Raw genomic sequence first — 23,013 nt, 5'->3', positions numbered from 1 at the left:
ATAAAGCTGTTTTCACACATACAGCTAATTCACTTCTAGTTCCTTGCTAAAAGTTCAAATCATTTTAACGTTGTTGCGCAACCTTGCCCCTATTTTCACCTGTTGCTGAGTAACGTACGTTAACATCCCATGGTCTCTTGAATGTAGCATACCTTAAGCTCCTTAAAAACAAAAATAAAATAAAAACAAACGTTGAAGCGGAGCTCCGTGCTACAGAGCGGCGATTGCAAGTTGTTTAAGCCGCTACAGACCTCCGTCACTGCTCGGTTGTATCAGCGGCATTTAGTAGATGTGTTGAGCCGCAAAAGAGTTCCTCAACACCGCCTCTGGTGCCCCGCATGGTGCTCCTTCAGGTCAGCTGTAGCTGGTGGTTCAGTTATCAGAGAATAGGTGACTCTCAGCCGGGGACAGTGCACCGCAAGCGGCCGGTCATTTCGGCGGAGATTACAGATAAGTAAGTAATGAAACGACTGGTTAAGAAAATAATTAATGTTAGTCCCTGTCGCTGCCATGTTGTTTGTGTCTCTCTATGGCAAACGCGCGGGGGGAGGCATGAGCCCGTTCGGAGCTACGGGAGCCCAGAGGGGAGCGTCGGCTGATGTTAAGGAGAAAATTGATTTTTCATTTAAACAAATCCATGTTAACTACACATTCGAGTTAATCGATAAAATCGATTTATCGCCCAGCCCTAAGTCCAGCCTTTACTACCGTGACAAACGTGCGTCACTTTGTAACACACGTTATAATGCTCGCCTAGCTGCTAGCATGGCACACCCTCATACTCTGCTTCTGACTGGCTAGTAGTCCTTACCTAGGTAGTGTGCATTGCGACTCCCAACAAAGATGGAACAGAAGTGAGATGCCTCACTCTGTAGCTAAAACAGAGAGCTCAACACACAGGGTGAAAAGAGGAGCTGCAGCAATGTGCAGTACAACAAATATATGGTAAACCATGTAAACCTATTCTGATATAACCTCTAAATACAATTATGAACCTGAAAATGAGCATAATATGAGCACTTTAAGTAAATTATTTGACTACTACACCACTTGGTAGACTATAAATGAAAGAAACTAGAGGTGACAATCCTTCCCGAAATACAACCAAGACCCGAACAGTAGCTCGCACACAAGACGTAACAACATTGGTGGCAATATTTTTGTGCAAACTACATGAGAATTGAGATGAGTGGTTGACACAGTAACCGTAGAGCCCTCTCACAGGCCTGAGAGTTAAACCTGAGCAGGTGAAAATCTCCTGGTAGACGCCACATGGATTAACATCTCTGCCACACACACAGATTTAAGCCCCGGCGAGGGTAACCCGGATTGTATTTAGGAGCCTCTCCACAATGCAGGAGGCCTTTTAGAGTGACTGATGTTCAAGTGTACCACCGCACAACATCTACGTTTAACATGAGCTAATTTCTTTACAAAGAAAGTTTTCTCTTAAAGAAATCAGAAGCAATGACACATGGGGATGAGATGATATTTTATTATTGTGTATTAAGTTACTCAGAAAGCAGATTTCTTCTGTCACAGTCGACAACCTGTCACTTCCTTTCTAAGTGAGATGACATGAACAATGGCACTACGGAGTCTCGTTCCTCTCCACTTTACAGACAAAGCCTTTGAAGTGTGATGAATACCTGGCATATCAAAGTGTCAAGTCTGTTTAAACAGAGAATAATCTGCACATGTAGGTATGTGTTTGCGGATTAGTGCTCATTGTAGCTATACCTAGAGTCTTTATGTGTGGCTTAACCTGAACTGAACTCCCTTTCTGTCAGTGAAAACATTTAATTGTTAGGAAATGCCAACCATGTATTATATCAAGGGTCACATTAATACAGCCTGCAGCAGTGCCACATTGTACTACACATTCTGTCTTCAAGTCACCTTAAAAGCAAATTAATAAATTGATAGGGCTTTAAATTATGCTCTTATCCTCTCAGTATAAACAATTCTCAATGTGTCACCCTGGATATACTTGCTCTGAGTGAACAGCTCAGATCTAACTATGGATCTAAACCAGCAAATCCACATTTCTACCATCTCTTACCCAAACCCTAACAAGATAGTCACATTGTTTTCTATTGAAGCAGCAGAGTGGGCAGATTGGTAGCAGGTTAAAAGATCAATGGGTAATCCCCTCCCAGTGGTTTGTTTCTATTCTCCAGAGTTAGCTGGATGGTCTGTGTGGGTGCACACTGGACCATTGTGTTGTGCGACTGTATGCGTGGGGCTGACTGAAGGAGCGACAGTCCAAATTAGGCCAGAGGAGAGTGCGGGTGTGTTTATTTTCCAAGCAGTAAGCACTCCATCAAAGGAGGTTCCTTTCAATGTGTGTGACTGAGTTGGTAACTGTTTCCCTGCCCTGGATCCCTCTTTGTCTGTCTCCATGTGTGTTGGTGTGTGTTTACTTCTCCTGGCAATGGGTGAGCTGGGGGGGGGGGTGTAAACTACTCAAACACAGTATTTACACACTGTCAGCCTCAATAAAAACAATGAGGGGAACATTAAAACTACACTGAGTCAGATGGAAGTGGAGGAATATGACATCAGTCAGACTAAATTTATTTTTCAAACGTTTCTTTTCTCAGCCGAAATGTTTCTCATATGCCCTGGGGGAAAATTAAGTGTCATTGCTGAAAATTTAAAGGAACAGTTCCAGATTTTAAGAAATAAGTTTGTTCGCTTTCTTGTCTAACATGTGGTTAGCTCAGCACAAAGACGGGAAACAGCTAGCTTGGCTCTGAAACAACATCCACCTACAAGCTCATTAATTAACACAATATATCTTATTTGTTAAAGTGCCCATATTATGAAAAAAAAAATCACTTTATCTGGGATTTGGGGTGTTATTTTGTGTCTCGGGTGTTTCCACACACATACAAACTTGGAAAAGAAAACATCCATGCTGTTTTGAGTGAGATACGGGTTTGTGAACGTCTTCTGCCTTCAGTCTCTGGGTGAGCTGTTCAAAATCTGCAGGGCTTTGTACGCACTAGCCGAAACGAGGTAGCCCACCGCTAGCATGCTACCGCTAGCATGCTACCGCTAGCATGCTACCTCGTTCTCAATGGCAAAACACTGTTACAACGCACACAAGTTCCCCATAATCTACAAAATAACTATTTACGTGTCTCTGTTCTGCAGGTATTCCACGCAAAGTTGGAAGTGCGCCCTCGTTTAGAAGAAGTCTCCCGGCTAATCCTGCCTTGTACTGACTGAAGTTGGAGTAACAGCTTTTTTTTTTTACTGTCTATGGAAACAGCTAGCTAACTGATTATGACTTACTTAGCTACTGCACATGTGCGAGTGCCAACAAAGATAGTACAGAAGTAAGACTCTGTAGCTAAAACAGAGACCTGAACACAGGGTGAAAAGAGGAGCTGCAGCAATGTGCAGTACAATAAAAATATGATGTTTTTTGAAAATTAAACCATGTAAACCTATTCTGGTACAACCTCAAAATATACAATTATGAACCTGAAAATGAGCATAATATGGGCGCTTTAAAGGTACAAAATATACAAAGTGTAATAACGACACATTGCCAAGCCACAAGTGGAGACTCCAAGAAGTTTATCTGCCTGGCCAAGAAATAGTCCGGACCGGAACATAAGCCCTCGTAAAACCACAAATTAACATTTTTGCACGTTTAATACAACAAACAACATATTTAACATGTTAATTAGTTAGCTTTAAAAGTGTTAAGAGAGTCTCACAAGTCTCTGAGCCAGAGTCCAAGTCAAGTCTCAAGTCTTTGAGCTGAGTCCACATATTTTGCATTCAGCGCTTCTTTTGTTTGGGCCTTGTTCTATGACGTTTTTAAAGCCAAAGCCTATGATGAACGACACAGCAGCTGCTGGTGCGGTCGACATGTTTGTTGACCTCTTTCAATGCAGAGTTTTTTTGTGATTGTTGCGGGCAAAAATCCTTGCTTATGCGGCACGTTTTCTTAAAAAATGCGGTGGAATATGCGGGATATTTATGCAATTTTATGCGATGAAATTGCGGGAACTTGCAAAAATTGCGGTTTGATGAAAAAGAGAAAAAAATGTTAACCCCAGACAACCCCCCCCCAACACCCTGCTTTTCGATGATGTTCACGTCGCATAATTACGTCACTTCATAACATTCCCATGGCAACAGGGGAAAATGGCTGCTCCTGTGTGAAGTAAACGCAACATTTTTCAACTTTCTGCTGAGATATATGTGACTTTTTTGCAACTAAAATGCGGGGATTATGAAATCATGCAAGCCCCGCATATTTTGCGCGGAAATTGGCAATTTATGCGGCGAAATGCGGCGTATTTGAAAAAATGCGGCCCCTGCATGAATATGCAGACTTTGGCTGATTATGCATTGAATTATGCGATCGCATAATCGCATTTTTCTGGAGGGACTAATAGATTATAGGTTATAGATAACGGTCAGCTCATCAGACATTTCCTAAAAATAAAGATTGTTTACGAGTCCTGCATCTCGAGTCCGAGTCGAGTCTGAAGTCTTTTGAGGAACGAGTTTCAAGTCAATTTTGAAGTCACTATGTGTGCGACTTAAGTGCAACTCGAGTCTGAGTCTCAAACTTGAGTCCCTATCTCTGCTATAAGCTGTGAATGATTTCAACATATTGACCCAGGGAACCATACATGTACATTTTGAACATGTTAAAAACCTTGCTGAGAACATGAAACCGTTCGAAAGGTCTCCTTTATGTGCCATATTAAGAAGATATTAAGCTGTGGAACATAGGAGCCTGGGAACATACGCTTACATGAGAGCGTTATCGTATTGTCTTCTAACTCTTAGCAAAAAAAGAAAAAACGTAATTTCCAAAATATTTGAAACTGATCATATCATGCAATGTTATTAAGATGTCTAATAATAAATAATATTAACCTAAATGCATTTTTTTCTATAATGGGGATATGTTTCTTTTAAGAGATCAATTTAAGTAGCTGTCATGGTTTTTTAGCTTTAGCATACAAAAATAATCCTTTTATTTTCCCTCTATGATCCATGGCTTCCCGCCCTCCCTCCTATGTATTTTCTCCCCAGGTAGGTGAGTGAAAGGCCAGCTGCACCGAGGCGTGTCCTGCTTGTTTTGGCTGAAGGCCGGTGGGAGTCAGGTCGGATGTTTGCTCTGCGGGCTGCCGCTCTGTTGCAGCTCGGGCCTGTCCCCGAATATATGCAAGAGGGAGACAGAGGACCTGTCTGGACTTGCCTTTCAGAGAGCAGAGGAGAGGACAGAGGGAGGGAGTCTGGCAGTCTGGTGCACCCTGAGGCAATGTGTGTCTACTTCTTTATCTGTGCTGCACAAGATCAGATGTTGTCGGGTTAACTCCACTTAGTAAACCAGTAAATCATTGCGGATATCTTGATTTTAACCATCCTATCACGCAGGTGAACTCCATACTCTAGTCAACTCTTCTCTGGAAAATAACTGCAAACACTACTTAATTGTACTTGTTTACTTAAGTATTAATGGTGTCACTTTTGTCCTTTCAATATGTTTATAGAGAGAGCTTGGTTAGATCAGTGGTTCCCAAAAAATGTTCACGTCAAGGATCCCTAAACTGACACAAATTAGACCACAGAACCCCATTTGATAAGATTACGTCCCAGGCGCCCCCATCTCATCGGGCTTGGACATGTTTTAATACAGAAAGTGTATAAAACATGACCAAATTAGTCAAACGTTCTGTCATTGTGTTACTTATGAGTAAAATTATAGTGAAAATAAATGATTCCCCTTTGTGTTGGGGATGCCCGGAAACCCCCTCAAGGACCCCTAGTGTTCCCCGGATCCCACTTTGGGAACCACTGAGTTACAGTAGGCAACAAGAATTTTACTCAAATGAAAGAACAAGTGTTCAAAGTCATCTGATAAAAGTCCTTAGTTGTTTTTTGGTTTATGATTTTAACCTTATTCAGTTTTATGTTATTAAATCCAATAATGTATGTGGGGTGAATGTGGGTCCTGGGACTTCTGTACTCCAGTGTGTTCCAGTGTGTGATAATCTGTATAACTTTGCATATTTCCTTAGTATTAATTGAGCCTGACCATCTCTGTTTCCCTTAAGACATAAGGTTCCATCTTAATCGATTCATCAAATTTGGCCTTTGAGGAATCAAATCCAGAATCATTTGTTTTTCACTTTAAAAGGAAAACTTTTAAAGGCAAGTACCAATTTGTTGGGCAGGCTGCAGCAATTCCCAGCCTGTCTGTTGCCGTGCCAACCACCCACAGCATTTGATGAAAAGGACACGGGGTGGTCTTCTTGTGCAGACAGGTAGACATGACTTGTTAAAACACAAACAGAGGAGGATTCAGAAAGGATCTTCTTCTTTCACCTCCCAGGATGCAACATTTCCATCCACAGTTGAGGTGAAGAGTCTAGAAAGCACTGAGGTTTGATAATGAGCAGTCTCTCACTAAGTTCTGATGTAAGAACCTCACTACCAACCGGCAATTTTCTTAACCTTTAAACACTGTTATTACCGGTTGTGCTGTGTCATGCTTTGATTTGTTGCCAAGGCAGCAGGGTTGCCCGCCTGTGGGATTTTCATGCAGAGCTACGGCTCTTGTCTAGTCTTGTCCCAGAGCACTCGGCCCGTCCCGCCGTTTAACGAGACAAACACACACTCTCTCAGAGGTGATTTATCACTACATCATGCCACCTCGCTATAACTTCAATTCTGCTTGGAGAAAATAATGTCCTGTCTGGTCAAACACAAAAAAATAGAGTGTATCTGAGAGGAGAGGAATCGTTCATTTTTAGTACATCCCTTAAACATTTATGAACTGCGGTGTCACAAGAGGACTGACCTTTGACCTATACAGCATGTCTGTCATTTTTCAGCTGCATGAGGATGCATGGTATCTAAATATAGTTGTGTATGGAGTGTAGTGCTTGATCCTGTTCTTCTGTATGTCTTGTGTACACACGCTAAAAGCTACTGTTGACTGATCTCTGCTTCCTGTCTGCGTGTGTCTCATTGTTTGGTCCTTAACATAGCATTGCTCAATTAGGTCAGGGAAGTGTGATTTGCTATCCGAGTTAATATTCCATGCCACTTCTTACTCTTCTCTCATTTCCATCCAACAGTCAAACAGTTGCTCATGATCTAATAAACAGGAGAGTGAAAGCTGTGACAAGAGGTCACAGCTGTTGTGTGGTGTGTGTGTGTGTGTGTGTGTGTGTGTGTGTGTGTGTGTATTTGAAATTGAATACATACTACCGGGATCATCGTCGGCATTAACAGAGAGATGTGACACAAGGGAGTTTGTTGTTGTTGTTGTTGTTGTTGTTGTTACTCCAGAGAAAGTGACATTAGAATAAGAAAGTTACAGAGTCACACACACACACACACACACACACACACACACACACACACACACACACACACACACACACACACACACACACACACAAAACAGGCCACAGGTTCACTTTGGAAAGATAATAAATTGCATTGCACTTACAGACACAAGTGCACATGGAACATTCATATTTCCAACCGTAGAAGCCTTTGTTGCAAGGGCCACATCCTCCGCGGCTAGATCCTGACATTAGTTAGAGACAAGAAATGTGTTCATGTGTGTGCGTACTGTCATCCATGTGTATGCGCACTGTATGTGGCTTTCCCGATCAACTCTTCCATCCATAGGCCCAGATTCCAGTGGACCTCCCTGCTCGGGTGTTGGAGGGGGGCGTTGGGGTTGGAGAGCAGGCTTTGAAGGAGGCTCCAGTGACTCATTACCCAACAATCCACCCACCCTTCTTGTCCTCTACACTCCCCAAACATCTCCATCCTCGCCCCGGCTCCTGCCCCTTGTCCTCTGGCACAGACACAGCTCCGCGCACACACACTCGACGACGTTGACTGAAGAAAAGAGATTCTGTTTAGGCAGAACAAGGACTGTGGGGACCGAACCACTGTGAAAGACTCCTCTGTGTGTGTGTGTGTGTGTTTGTGTGTGTTTTTTACTGTTATCAGTATGTATGTTGACATGCATACATGCACAGCCACTGCACTAGCTCATCTAATATTTCTCAGTTTCAACCGCATGTGGAAGACGTTTTATCAGACAATATCACAGTTTTCATATTTAATGTTCCAACCTGACACCCTAATCTCTGCCTGCTGGAGTCATTTCTGTTTTTTTTGGGGTGGGGGGGGGGGGTTGTGTAAACTTACACCGCAAACTCCTGTTCCCATAGCTCACACTGGTCATACCCCCCTCCTTTTACTAGTGGGAACACACATCTGCGTACCTCTTAAGGGACAAAACCAGACATCTGCGCCCATGTTTTAGCTATTGGTGCAGGAGATGTGTATGTTTTTAACATACTGCTGGGTGTCTGTGTGCAGTGCGTTCATTAAAGATGACATCCGTAGGAGATGACATCATTCGGTCTTCCTGTCTGGAGCACATAGAGCATAATTACATCTTCAAATACACCCTGATTCACAAAACATGAGAATAATTTGCCTCTGCATTCATGGGAAAATGTTTCCAATATAATGAAATACATTGAAATAAGTATGAAATGTAATGTGAAACTCCTGGCTCACAGTCTGTGTCCAGTTTTTGTGAAGCAGGCTGGAGAACAAAAGGGTCAGTGACACAGAAAGGTGCATTGCATGGGAGAAAAAGTTCCATTTTCTTCCTTGCAGCACTTTTAAACCTGTTTTGCAAGTAGTCCTTGCACGCATTTGTTTCTCCTGAGTGAAAGTTTTAAAGTTGTGATTGAAGAAAAATAAATATTTCTTCTTCTCCCTGATTCTGCTTCTGCTTACGTTTGCATATAAATAAACACAACTGCATGTGAGGATATTAAAGAATAAAGAACCCTTTTATGGATGAGGTCCTGGGTTTCTATCGCTATAACAGGTCCATGCAGATGCAGTCTGTGTACAATGCCTGTGTTTACATTGCTGAAGTGTGCTTGTGCTGCATTTTAAGCATGCTGTCTAGTTTGATTAATGCTGACCTCCAATACAACCGTAGCCCATTTGGCAAACGGTTGCCACTGTGCTCAGTCTCGGGGCGGCTTGTGGACAGAGAGGACCATTGTGAGTTCTCCTTCTCCTTGGGAAAGACCCTTGAGCCATGACAAACAGGATTTCCTCTTATTTCAGGCTCTAGTCTTCCCACTTCCCTACTTCTATAGGGGGTTTGTAAAGCAGATACTTAGAGCTCTTGTAGTGTCGCATAAATTCAGCTTCGGGCAGCAACAGGTATGATGAGGCCATAGTAATGCTGTGTTGTCTTTTGTCAGAAGTTCCTTCACCATCTCCGATTTTTTTAATATGTAACCAACCTTTTTAACAGCAGACATTTTAACTTCACAAATCACAGGGGTAATTAATAACATAAATGATGGCTCTGCTCCATTTAGGAGTTCTAGTTCGTAAGCCCCGGTATTGTAGATGCTGTCCTAATTGAGTTATCATTAAGGTAATGAGTTTGACCTGAGCCTTTCCTGTTATGACACACCTTAATGTCTGCTGTGAGTAATTCCGCGTTCCAGACAACTCTGAACTCTAAAAAATTCCGACCACCTATTAGAACAAGGACAACGGAACGCCACTCAAAGTCTGAGTTCCTACTTGTAAACTCGGGGGAAATCCATCTACTCAGACATAATAAATTAGTCAGTTTTCTGATGTTAACGCAACAATGGCAGCATCCATGGAATGCCTGTATTTAAGTTCAATAATATTTATGGAATATTCTGATACATTTCCAAGTGTAAAAGTGACTTAAAATAAAATGAATGATGGCATCTGTTAGTCTACCTCACGCATTTTTCCTCCTCTGTTTCTTTTTATATCTATGGTTTGCATAATGCAAGGGAGCTGTGCTGCTGAGAGTTCATTGTATGTGCATGCACTTGACAAAGAAATGCTAATATTCAAAACTATACAGTTCATTCCAGATGGGATTTTATTTAACCCCGGCCATCAGTTCTGTTGTTTTATCATTGTACTCAAAATATACAACCTGCATAATTGTGTGACCGCTCATATTTGTTGCCTGGTTGGATTTATTTTTTGCCATGTCACTGCATTATTGAGATCTCACTCAGTATTTACTCTGGTGGGTGCGGTATTGTCATATTTTTTTTAACCTGATGGCTGGAGCTATAAAAATCAAATCCAAGTCATAATAAATCAAAGTGTCCCTTTGCACTAAAACTGCATTTCACTTTTCTTTGTTTCGAGCTTCCTGCCCTTCATCCAGCCATCCGTCTGTCCGTCCATTCATAGATCAACCCACTCAGGTGTCCAACTCCTGGGTGGCTGCAGAGAGACCGCGTCACCTCAGCGAAGGTATGCAGACTCGGAAACACAAGCCCACACCACACCCCGATCAGCGGGTGATTAAGCACCCTCTGTTGGGTCTTCAAACAATACACTCTTGTTTCGTCCTGCTGGAGTGATCGTGGAGCTGGAGCCAAGCAAGGCAAGGCAAGGCAGCTTTATTTGTATAGCACATTTCAGCAACAGGGCAGTTCAAAGTGCTTTACATTAAACATTAAAGAGCAGTTAAAAATGATAAAAAAAAATTTAAAACAGATAAAATACAAGAATAAAATTTCCAGTGCAGTATAAGAACAAGTTAACCGAGTCCAACTCGGGCCTCCCAGAGGTGACTACATGAGCCGCCCTCTCTGGCTCATAGGAGTAGCGAGCTCCTTTTAAGCAGTGAAACAATACATAGGATCTGCAGGAATGCATTGTCTGAGAACCTCTACTCTTATAAAGGGACTTTCCAGCTTCCTCCGCCCGCTCCTTGTGGTCCTATCACACGGCCAGCATTATTGTCCCTGTTGTACAGCACTTAATATCCAGTGAAATATAACGTTTTCCAAATGTTTCCCACAAAACTCTCTAAACAAAGGTACATGATAGACAACTTTTTGTTGTAAGCATCGTTTTATGGTTTTTGCACAGATTATAAAACTAAAATACCATATAATTATGTAATATTGACGACATATTCTACTTAGAGAGAACTGAAAACATAGATTGACTATGAAGTAATTGAGGTTTGTGGTTTTTTTTAATTTGCTGCACCTCTAATACCTTACTGTTTAGTACACAAAATGCCCAAACTGGCAAATACCACATAGGAAATATATCACATATTACTTTATGACTCAACAATAACTTGTAAATATGTCTTCAACAAATTAATATGTCAGTGTGATTTATCTTTGTTCATAATGTGTGTTGTTCCATTACTTTGCTCACGTCGAAGCGTTTCCTAAAAGTAAAGACAGAGTGATATATAGATTGTTAATCAGGGTGCAGGGTGCAGTATCCCTGTTGCATTGCCAGTTGATTAGATTGGTATGTTGTTGACTTTGGTGTGTCGCGGGGGGGAATTCCTGCATCCATTTTTTCCCCTCTTAGCAAATTCTTCTTCTGTTACTTGTAATATTCTTTGTGCTGGAATTTTCCCTACCTCCCTTTATATGTTCATTTATCTTTCTTTCTATTTCACTCCCTTTCCTCTTGTGCAATATCTACGGTGAACTAATTTCCTCTCGCCCTGATAATGGCTGTGGACCCGGGGTCGTCATTACAGGTTATTACAGCCATTTGTTTCACCTTCGCTTTCATGTCAGGCAAAGTACATGGTGTTGTTGCCTTATTTAGTCATATCTGTACTGTACCAACAATCTGATGTAAATTACTGTAACTCATGCAAGTGACGATCAGCTGCTGCGGAGCTCTTAAGTGGCCCCTTGAAGAAATCACATGGCAGTCAGCCACACAGTGAAACCAGCACTTTGCCCTCAGATTTGCTGTCTTTTCTCTTTTGTTTTGCTCTGTTTATTCCCAACAAACCAACTGCTGTTGCTGCTGCCAGAAATGTGAAGCGCATCACTTCATGCGATGTCACGCCAGCTGTAAAACATATAAAAGCTTCAATGAACTAGGTGCTAATGATTGTGTCACAGTTGTATTATATATAATGAACACAGGATCTGGAAGATATTTATCACAAATCTCATCCAGTGATATGGGTTCAACTTTTCTCCAGACATTGTACTGGCTGAGATGGAAAAAATACACCAGGCTCACACAGACACACAGACACACACACACACACAGACACACACACACACACACACACACACACACACACACACACACACACACACACACACACACACACACACACACACACACACAGTCTGAAGAAATGACCATAACAGAAGAAAATGTTAAATTCTGAATAATGTCTTTCATTAGACTACCAGGCTGGGAAATGTAATGTTATTGTAATCTGCTCTTGGTTATCTCTTCACACACCCACTCAGGCAGGTGTTGGTAACTAACCCCCCCCCCAGGAGCCTAGTTACAGTATACTGTGTTCTGACTTGTACCCCAGCTGCTCTACTCCACTGCAGTCCTCAGCAGTCCCATCATCCACTGTGATCCACATCTCTCTGTTGGCCACACAGATAGATTTTGTCTTATTTGTCCAGGTTTTGAGAATATTGTCTATTGAGACTTTTTAATAGACTTCTTCTATTGAGAATGGAATTTCTTTTGTTTCGTTTACAGGATAAAAAAAATGCATTTCAAATTTAGAAGCAACATTTCAAGTGCAGCCTCACATATAGACTAACATGGCTGCAGGCTGTTAGTCTTGTTAAGATGTTTTTTTTTTACTGTAATGGAAAAAAATGAAACACTGCATTCAAAATGCCATACACACCTCTCAAAATGAAGCCTTTGCATTAAATGGCAAACCCTTTTTTTAAAATAGTAAATTTCTGGATATACCATGTACACAACTCTTGTTCTAAATCTAAAGCTCTTTTGTCTTTCATAGGCTTATATCTACGTTTCCATACAATGTTCTAGAGTGAAAGTAATCTGCTGTGAGTGGTTGAAAAGTATACTGTAAACACCGGCAATGCAATGTTGGAACAGAAAATATTTATTTGGCAAAACATTGCTGTTGTAGCAGTATCACAGTGTTGTATACAGTAGCATACGAGAAAACAAAACCACAAAACCAGGTTTGAATTATGGACGCCACTGTAAAGTTGGGCAGGACCTTCAGTCTAGCTTCTCTCATGGTCAACCTGGGGTTGATCACATGATCACTAAGTGTGGCCCTGATGGCTCTCCTTCTTTCTCTTCTTTGCCCTCGTCCTCTTCCAACCCGTCCTCCTCCTCCTCCTCCTCCTCCTCCTCCTCCTCCTCCTCCTCCTCCTCCTCCTCCTCCTCCTCCTCCTCTTCTTCCAACCCTTCCTCTCTGAACTTGTCCTCGTTGTCGTCCCCTGTCTCTCCCTTCTACTCCCCTTGCCCTCTGTCTATCCATGGTTCAAAACAGGCTGATCTTTGACCTATTTATAGGCCTATACTAAAGCGGTGATTGGTTAGGGATCAGTGGTGTTTGCACATGTGAGGAGTGGATGTGTGACCTGGTGAATAAGTGTATCATTTTGATTGGTTGTGTTTGGAAAAGGAAAGTCACTTCCTGTTAGATTTGTGTGTAGTGTTTTGAAAAAAGTGTCTTATGCAATGCAACTAAGTGAGAGGAGGAGAAATAGACTATGAGTGAGAGGTTTCAAAAATGTTGTAACATGTAAAGATTTTGTGTGTAAGCAGTTGTAAAAAAACAACAACAACTGTAAAATGACACATTTTCATTTAATTAATTAAGGAGGTCAAAACTGGAATGTTTTCAAGTCCAAGTCAAAGCTGAAGTCCTGTCCTTCGTTAAGTCCACCTCGAGTCTAAAGTTTGAAACCTACTTCATCTGCTACTAATCTTTGCCTTCTTCCTCAGACCCCAGAGCGCACGTGGCGCCCTGTCGTTCTGGGCCGTCCGCCCCCTCGCTGCCTTGTAGACATTCCTGACAGCGTCTCCTCTCTCTGTCTGAGGCTTCTCTCCGGACAGCTGGGTCTTAAGCAACATGATCTCCGCTCAGCGCTGCAGCCCCTGCCGACACTTTGTGTGCATATATACAGAATGTGTGTGTGAGGTTGTGCATGCCCGATACACACACGTCTTGCTTGATATAAGAGGTGCCACATTCGTAAGATTCTGCTGAAAAACAGGCCTTGAAAAGAGAGAGACTCATCGGATGTTTGGGAAAATATCGCTTTACTCTGACATGTGTTGAGTTTGCTTGTTGTATCCTTTTCTTTCTATATTTACGGAGCGGATGTGGTCTGGACGTAGAAAGCTGTTAGGTTGCCACTCTGCTGATGTTTGGGTGTCGTCCCGTGATTCCTGAAAAGGGGTTTTAAAAATTGTTCAGTCCCACTGTACGTGTTGCGCCCTAGCTCCTCAGGTCATTTGAGTTACAGGTTTGTGACTGAGACAATCACAGCCGGTGGAGAGTGCGGGCAGATATTAGAGCTGAAGATGCAGATATGGGGAGTTTGTTTCCCTGTGACTCAGCAGACAGAAATGGATGTCCCAGTAAAAACAAACACTGTTGTCATGGCTACAGACAATTAGGAGAATGATGCCTTTGTGGATAAGATGAGGAGGGAAATTCAGCCAATTTATCCGCCAGACCAGATCTGGGAATCAGATGACCTTTATTTGGATGGAGGAATGATGAATGGGAAACAGCAGAGAACCATGGAGAGCTGGATTTTGGTCAAGCACTCAGATTAATGTTTCCTATTTTGTGACCCAGTTTTGACTCCGAAGAAGTTTAGTTCACCGTAGAAACCTGCTGACCTTCATTTTTTTTTTAAATGTACAACCTGCATAATTGTGTGACTCATATTTGTTGCCATGTCACTGCATTTTCGAGATCTCAGTTTTTACTTTGGTGGGTGCAGGGCTGGAGCTATGAAAATAAATTCATAATAATAATAAATCAAAGTTTCCCTTTGAACTGAAACTACATTTCACTGTTTCCTTTGTTTTGAGCTCCCTGCCCTTCAACCAGCCATCCGTCCATTCATCGATGAACCCACTTAGCCGTCCTGGGTGGATGCAGAGAGATCACGCCAAACTGCATTTCACTGTTTCCTGAGACTCTCTCAGCCATGACCTGAGGAAGTCAGTCTGTGTCTATATTTGCCAATGTATTTGCTCAGGTATGCACTCACCTGAGCAGTGCGTCAGTAGGTGAAATACCTAACGCGGTTCTTTCCGGTAAAACGAGCCAGTGAATAGCACTGCTCTGAGATAAGCCCATTCCCATGGTTTTAAGAAACTCAACACCAGGTACATGGCTGCCAGCTTTCTTTTTTAGATAGCTGCAATATTTCAAACTCATCAGAGCAAAATAAAAGTGAGTTAGACAAAGTAATAGATCACGTATGACACAGATCTTGGAGACTGTTAGTAATCAGACTATCTCCCGGGCCTTGCCTAATATCCTGGTAGTCTCTGCTGTTTGGGTTTTAGGAGGTTTTTATTTACATGAAGCACTAGTGTTTCGCCCTGCTGGCGTCAGATTGGACTCTGACGGGAAAAGCGCGTGAGGAAATGACACAACAGGTCGAAGTGAAACAAAGATAGAAGTTCCTACGATAGTGGCTTACAGGAAGCAGAGCGATACCCTCCTGAAGTGTGAGGAGTTTTACGGAACCATGACGCATACCTGTGCCAACCCGTAAGTTACGCTGTGAAGTAGTGTTAAGATGTCATCAAGCTGTGCAAGCAAACTTGAAGAGCTATTAGTGTTTTAAAATGCCAAGACATTCTCACACAAGTTAAGACTTTATGTAAAAGTAGACTCATGATTGTAGTCTGAATCACAACTTGACTATATTTAGAGTCCCAACTTCCAAGCTACATCATTAATTAAGACCCTTTCATCTTCTAATCCAGAGAAAATGCCTCTTTCATCATTTTCCTATAAAGTGAATTGTTCATGTTTGAATGCAATGTTCCATGCTGTCCACTTTTGTCCGCTTTCCAGAGTTTTCAACTGCATCTTCAATTCTTTAACGTGCGGAGTTGGCTGGTGTCATCATTCGATCGAAGTGTGACACTTTAAGTCATGCGATAAGAAAAACTGTAAGAAGAGGGAAGAAGGCCAGTGAGATGTGTCTGAAAGCTCTGAAAAGCTAGTAAGTGGACCTTTGAGATTAGAGACATGTTGTTCCCTAAGTAAAACCTGTTTCAAAGCCTCCTCCACATTACCACAATGTAAATCTGGCACTAGAAATACTTCATCAATTCATTCTATTACGTTTTTATTTAATATGTATATGTCTAAAAGCAAACAATTAAATGCAATAATATTTAGTCTTAGAAGATCAACCTTTCAAACCGACACGGTGTAATTTGTTTGTAACTGTTGAACAGACACACTACTGAGGACATGAGCAGTGTCCTCAGTTGTAGCTTGGGCCCTGCGTGTGAAGGGAAGGAATCACACAATATAAAAAAAAACATGTCTACTCAACTTTTTATGTTTACTCTCCTATATTTTCCTTCCTGGCAACGCTCTTGTCTCCGTACAGCACAGTTCTCTGATGGACTGACTCATTTTTTCATGTTGAGACAAACTACTCCATGAAGAGAACAATATAAAATATTTATATATACAAATCAATACAGATTAATGTCTTGACATATTCTAGAGTTATTACTGTTTGTGTGGGAGTGAGACAAGTTTCTTCTAGCCACCGACCTTCACCTCACAACACCCTGCTCAGCTGTTACTCCATACACACTGCCCCAGCTAGTCAGCATTACATCTCGTGTTTACGGTGAACGCCTCTCAATAAGACATTTTGTCCTGCTCGGTGTAAAAACTGAAGATGAATTGAAGATGTGTATACAGGTCATTTCCCTGCACACACTTGTCTAACATCCTCTCTACTTATTGCATATATCTTTTCCTCAAGAATGTAACAATGCATTCACTGTTGCGTAGCCAGCCTCAGTCCACATAATAACGGCCGATGGACCGATGACGCCAGGGCTACAAGTATGGCTTGAGTGTGTGCCAGTGCTGCATCAGAGGATGTTTATACAGCCTGAGATCATAGAGGAAGACAGTGTGTGAGTCCTTCTGGTTGGTGGTGGTGTGTGTGTGTGTGTGTGTGTGTGTGTGTGTGTGTGTGTGTGTGTGTGTGTGTGTGTCCAGTGTGTGTCCAGGGAAAAGAAGTAAAGAACACAACCTGACGTACTGGATCATGACGTCTTTTATCAGCCTCTGAAAACACTGCTTAGTCATGTAATGCTTAAACAAGAAGCCCTTTTCTGCATTAAATTGAATAGAAAAGAATAATATGCACTGGTGACACAAAACACCTGTGTGGCCCTTGGCTCTGGGGCCAAAGGTGTGTGTGTGTGTGTGTGTGTGTGTGTGTGTGTGTGTGTGTGTGTGTGTGTGTGTGTGTGTGTGTGTGTGTGTGTGTGTGTGTGTGTGTGTGTGTGAGATTAAAGTGGTGCCAATTTGTGAAGCAGTATTTTTAGAGCGGAGGCCCATCCGCTCCGGTAATACTCCTCAGATCAGTCTAACTCTTTGATGCGTTCATTGTAGTGTGATCCTACTTCAAAGCTGCACACGGGTACAGGATGGGACGGGGAGGAGGGGGACTCCACGGTACACTTCATTACTGCGGGCCAGAGGTTCGGCTTTCTGTCACCTCTGACCTTTAGGCATTTGTGCTCATAACACACTTCCACTCCACAACATCCACGACCGGAGGTATTTATTCGCAGAAGGGCTCAGGGCAGAGAGAATACGCCTTTTCTTTTTTCTTTTTTTAAATGTCCAAATAGTGTTAAAGAAAACCAATATGAGCAAATTTTCCAATTAGCTCCAACACTGTGGCTCAAACTCCCCCTCAGTATCAGATCAGCTGAGTCTTTTATTCCAATTCACAGAAATGGCATTGTATTGTACGTGCACCTGCAAGCATTGTGTAACACGTTTTGAAAGGCGATATAGAAATCAAGTTAAACTATCCAAACTGAATATTTTCCAAGCAACTTGTATCAAGCATGACTCTCATGGCTATATGGAATGTTCAGTATTCTGTCTTCATAGGCTTTCTTAAGATTATTTTTGGGGCATTTTTAGGCCTTTATTGACAGGACAGCTGAAGAAATGAAAGGGGAGAGAGAGGGGGGAATGACATGCAACAAAGGGCCAGAGGTCGGAGTCGAACCCGGGCTCGTTGCGTCGAGGAGTAAACCTCTATATATGGGCGCCCGCTGTACCAAGTGAGCTATCCGGGCGCCCCTTCATACGCTTTCTATGGTAGAAACACAAATCAACCCCACGGTTTAAAGTTGGTTGTTAGTATCTCCTATGACTATAAGACAACCGTATTAATAAGTATGTGTTGGAATTTCCGACTTACTTAAATATACCTGACTGACATTTGGTTTATATACAGCCAATAATATACAGCTATCAGCCAATTCAGAATGACTAATAGTTTCACATGAACTTTACAACCTGCATTTTATTATAGGCCTTTCAAGGTTTTCTGAGTATGACTGTATGACCGTGCCCACTGGGTTTATAACAGTAATTAAATAGGTGTGTCCCTGGAGTCATATTATACCTATTGAAACAGCCTTTATGTCATGAAAACAGGGCAGTAAAGTGGACTTCCTGTGTGTTTTCTCCGCCTTGTAAAGAACGGCGGCGTCTGATAAGGAGTTTGTCATCTTTTAGCTGGAAAATCAACTAAAACCAAATTTAGCTTATGTGTGAAGTTTCTGAAACACCATCACAACTGCAACAACATTCAAATTGAAGAGGTTTTAAATGTAATCATTTAGCATTTCCATCCCAACAGTGACCTATACACCTACATTAGCCGGAAGCAGTTGAGGTGTGTTCAAAGGCACCACTGAGTCTTTCAAGTATCCCATGCTGCTGACTAAATCTGCTTATCAGTTATGACTCAAGCCTGAAACCCTCCCAGTGACAATAAAGAGCCACATTCCACCTGACAGCAGAGAGGAAAGGGACTTTCCTGTCCTCCACTCCCTTTCTACTATTGCGTGTCTGGCATTTACAAAGAAATGCTGCTGGTGAAAATCCCCCCAGAGTGTCAAATATACTGTTACTGTATAATGATGTAATGAGATATTAACAGACCTTGACGTCAAGTAAAAGGTTTCTAGTTGAGACATTACAAAACAGAAAGAGAGGAGAGCATAGCAAGTTATGTCAAAAATGCATGGATATTTATTCAAATAAATACATACTCAACACACATTGAAAATAGTAAATAATTTAAAAACACAAGCTGTTTGCCAGTAACACCATATTCTGGAAACAAATAAATTAACATCATGGTTTTAGGAGGCCTTCCCAGGAGAGCAAACTTGAAATTGTTTTGACAATTCAAAAGGGGTTCAGTCCTGCGTGTGGAGCTTCTGAAAAGCTCTCAGTCTGTCGGTTTAGATCGGTTGTCCCCTCTCTCCCGAGAGCTCAGTCCCGAACAATCCTTCATCTCTGGACCGGATGACCTCGTCCTCATTTTGGTCCTCGTTATTATTTCTGTATGGTCCACTTTGACACTACAAAAAAAAGGAGATAAAAACCCATGTCATTAGTTTTTAAGATTCTCCCACTGCGTTAAACTACAGTTAATGTTTATTCGTATTCACATATCATGGCAGCTTTATGTCATGGTGTTTCCCTCACCATATAAGGAGTTGGTAACTGCCAAAGTCCCTACAGCGGCTCAGGGCGCCCTCGCCATGCGCCTCTCCTGCTGTCCGGGCGAAGCGCTCTCATTGTCCTGCCGCGTTTTAAAGTCCTGGATGGCCTTTCTGTTCTGGAAATCAATCAGGGCCATGGTGATCACTGCGTTCCAGCAGTTCTCCTCCCCAGAGCACCGGAAATCGATCTCCTTATTGTCTGTGGTTACGATGGTGAAATAGACGAACTTGCCGGTGCGCTCCACGCAGTCCACCTTCTTGATGGACTGCAGCTTGAGCTCCTTGCCCTTGGAGCGCTTCTGCGTGTCGGCGTAAATTGTGAGGCTGTCCGTGGTCAGGACGCACGTCTTCCTCCTCCAGAACTGGAGCAGGTTGTCGCTCCTCTTCTCCAACTCTCCCTCCTTGAGCACCTGGCTGATCTCCGCCGCTGACATTTTCATTGTTTATGTCGGGCAGGTCTGTGAACTCCCTGCTGTGTCTGTCGAGTAGGACCCCGAGGAAGGAGCTTCTCTACTGCGGTTTTGGTAATCCAGAGTGGCGTTGTGTGAACGAAAGGTAGCAGAGGACTTTTATAGCCTACTCTGGCCTGAGCCCTTCCCACTTGACGTCAGATGACTTGGGAATGCATCAACAGTTGCCAGTGGAGTAATTCAAGGCTGTGTGGGCGGAAGCTGTGGCGCAGGCGGGGAGAGGGCAGAGGAAGTCCTAACGTGGACCTAATTACACCGCCAAGATGTTAATTACTAATCCACATCCTACTGCGGTCCAAATATTTGCCCACTCTGCAGTGAGTGATTCAGTATACGGTTAAATACCTGATGTGCACTGAGTAAGCTGAGCACATGCGTAAAAGCCATGTCTGGACAACCGGGGTGAAGTTCGCGTAATGTATGGTATTCTTCGGTAGCCTGAGTAACAACTTTAACCAGTTGTTCATGTAAAATCTCAAAGACAGCCTGATGCTTTGTTTATAGACTATTTGTGGGTGGCTGTTTGACCTATCAATTCCTGGCAATAAAGTATAAAAGGTTAAATCCTGTATAGTGCATACACTTGTAACTGTTATGTACTTGTAGCTTTGTAAGTCATTGTAATCGCAGGCGCACGACCCACTGTCGTTCACTGTGCCAAGTAGGTGCAGTGCCACCCTGCTCTCCTACTCTGATTCTTTACTTCAGATGAACTTGTTTTACCTCAGTTGTGTTTTACATAAACTTTGCTATTCCTGTCTGTGGATGTCAAGCTGCTGAAATACACCCAAACAGCTCACGAGCACAATTAACATTCAGTGAGTAGAGGATTCTTTGGAGATCTACCTTGTAGTACCTTGTGCAAATGTGCACCACTTTTCTCAAAAGCCAATCAGAGCAGACTGGGCATTTTTTTTCGGGAGGGGGGCTTAAGGACAAGTTCTAAAATGGGGCGTTTCAGACAAATGGTAAATACAGCAATATTCAGACAGACAGTATGTGTAATAATGTGTTTTTTTAGGGGTGGGAAAAATAATCAATTCTTAGATGCATCGCGATTCTCTCTAGAACGATTAAATTATCGATTCTGATAAGTTAATAATCTTCTTTTTTTTTTATATGTTGATTTTTATTTAAAAGTCTCCAGACAAGTACAAATCAGAAAACAGAGTGACTGAAAGAGGATGGGTTAATGGACAACAACTTAGAGTTTAGGCAAGAGTGCAGAAAAAAAATACAAAAATGGCCAAAAGGGAAACATTTGTTTTTGGTATATATACAAATAATTAGGCAAAACACTTAGGCTGTTCATCTACTTTATCACATTACATCTGACCACCTCATGTTTCATGTTCTAAAAGCCAATTATCCACTTTTAAACATGACTGAGCCTCTGACATGGAAGATTACTGGGAGAGAATGTGACTTTCACAAGGAATGACTACAAAACAAAAACCTCAGTAGACAAAACATTTCATTAAAACTTGTGTGTGACAAATACTGTATATGTCAAAATCTAAGCTTTGTCTAGCTGCTTTGTCTACGAAGTGATTAGCAAACTCTGGGTACCAAACTCAGATTTATATGCATAGTTTTAAAAATCACGCATGGAAATGTACATAAAATAAATTGTTGCATCGAGATGCATCGATAATCGGTTTAGAATCGACTCGTTGGCCTCTGAATTCGGAATCAAATCTAATCGTGAGGTGCCAATCGATTCCCACCCCTAGTTTTTTTTAACATTAAAGCATGTGAACATGTTAAAAACCCAAAATACAAGTATGGACCTGAAAATGAGCATCAAATGTCTCCTTTAACTGAACTAGACGTATCATTTAGACACAAAGACCTTGTCTTGGAGAACTTTGGCTACTCTTTGAAGAGCTAAATGGAGCTGGTACTGAGACTCAATGCAGGGCTTCTCCCAGTGATTGTGTTCAATTATCAGATTATGAATTGGATACTAAACTTAATTGTGATTTGCCTTGGTTGAAAACAAATGAACTGAAAACAAAGCTTCTTATGAGAAGAAACAACATCTACAAACACCAACCATTATGTTTAAACTCTCGAACAATGGATGGTGGAAGTCTGCTAATACTATACGCTGATAGTGTTTTATTAAAAACTTCATTTATTAAAGTTAGAGGATTCTCATTCAACTCATAATTTCAAGACAAAAGACTAGAAGTTAAGTTGAAGTGACTTCAAATTAATACAACGTAAATATATATATTTTTTTATATTAAGTTAATGACAAAATACGATACCACTAAATTCCTGTATGTTCTACAGTGTTTTTCAAGTATGAAATAAGGAAGAAAAGGGTCAGCTATAACTAGAAAATGAATTTCCTGCAGAAAATTCTTGTGAATGCTAAAAAGCTAAATTGCTAAGGCTAAACTGGATTGCTTGCATAATTTCGTAAGAAGAAGGTGAAGTTGTGAGGATAGTTGGAAAAGTGGTTATGGTTTTAATTAATATGAATTTCATTGAAATGTTGAATAACACCAATAATGTATCAAACAAAAGTGGAATAATTAAGTTTTTTTCATAAAAACAGTATAGTATGTCAAAGAAAGTCTGGAAGAACATGCAAACTTCACACAAAAAGTCTAAGTCACGCAACCATGTTACACACCCATTATAAACTATAAAAAAGAAAAACTAAACTTTAACAGTGATAACACAAAAACTGTAAAAGATATCGAAAAACTGAATCATTTTCTAATAGCCAAAGGTTCTGTGAATAGTTTAATGTTTGAATGACGTCTGTAGGTGAACGTATGTAGGAGTGGAAGAAGCCTGAAGAGGTTGTGAAGATTGCTCCATTGACTTTCAATGTAAAAAGAAAAAAGGTTTATATTTTGAAAAGTATAAATGGTAG

At 41.6% G+C, this 23,013-nt stretch overlaps 1 protein-coding gene across 1 annotated transcript; it reads right to left on the bottom strand.

The window, feature by feature from the left end:
• Positions 1-19,151: 19,151 nt before the first annotated feature.
• Positions 19,152-20,250, bottom strand: phlda2 (pleckstrin homology-like domain, family A, member 2). Its single transcript, XM_039807464.1, has 2 exons — positions 19,637-20,250; positions 19,152-19,509 (listed from the first exon to the last, which is right to left on the bottom strand). The coding sequence occupies exon 1, from the start codon at positions 20,091-20,093 to the stop codon at positions 19,677-19,679; it is 417 nt and encodes a 138-aa protein (XP_039663398.1). The 5' UTR covers positions 20,094-20,250; the 3' UTR covers positions 19,152-19,509; positions 19,637-19,676.
• Positions 20,251-23,013: the final 2,763 nt, after the last annotated feature.

Source organism: Perca fluviatilis, chromosome 8, assembly GCF_010015445.1.
Source record: "Perca fluviatilis chromosome 8, GENO_Pfluv_1.0, whole genome shotgun sequence".
Taxonomy (NCBI): domain Eukaryota; kingdom Metazoa; phylum Chordata; class Actinopteri; order Perciformes; family Percidae; genus Perca; species Perca fluviatilis.
This window is presented reverse-complemented; position numbering and strand designations above follow the sequence as displayed.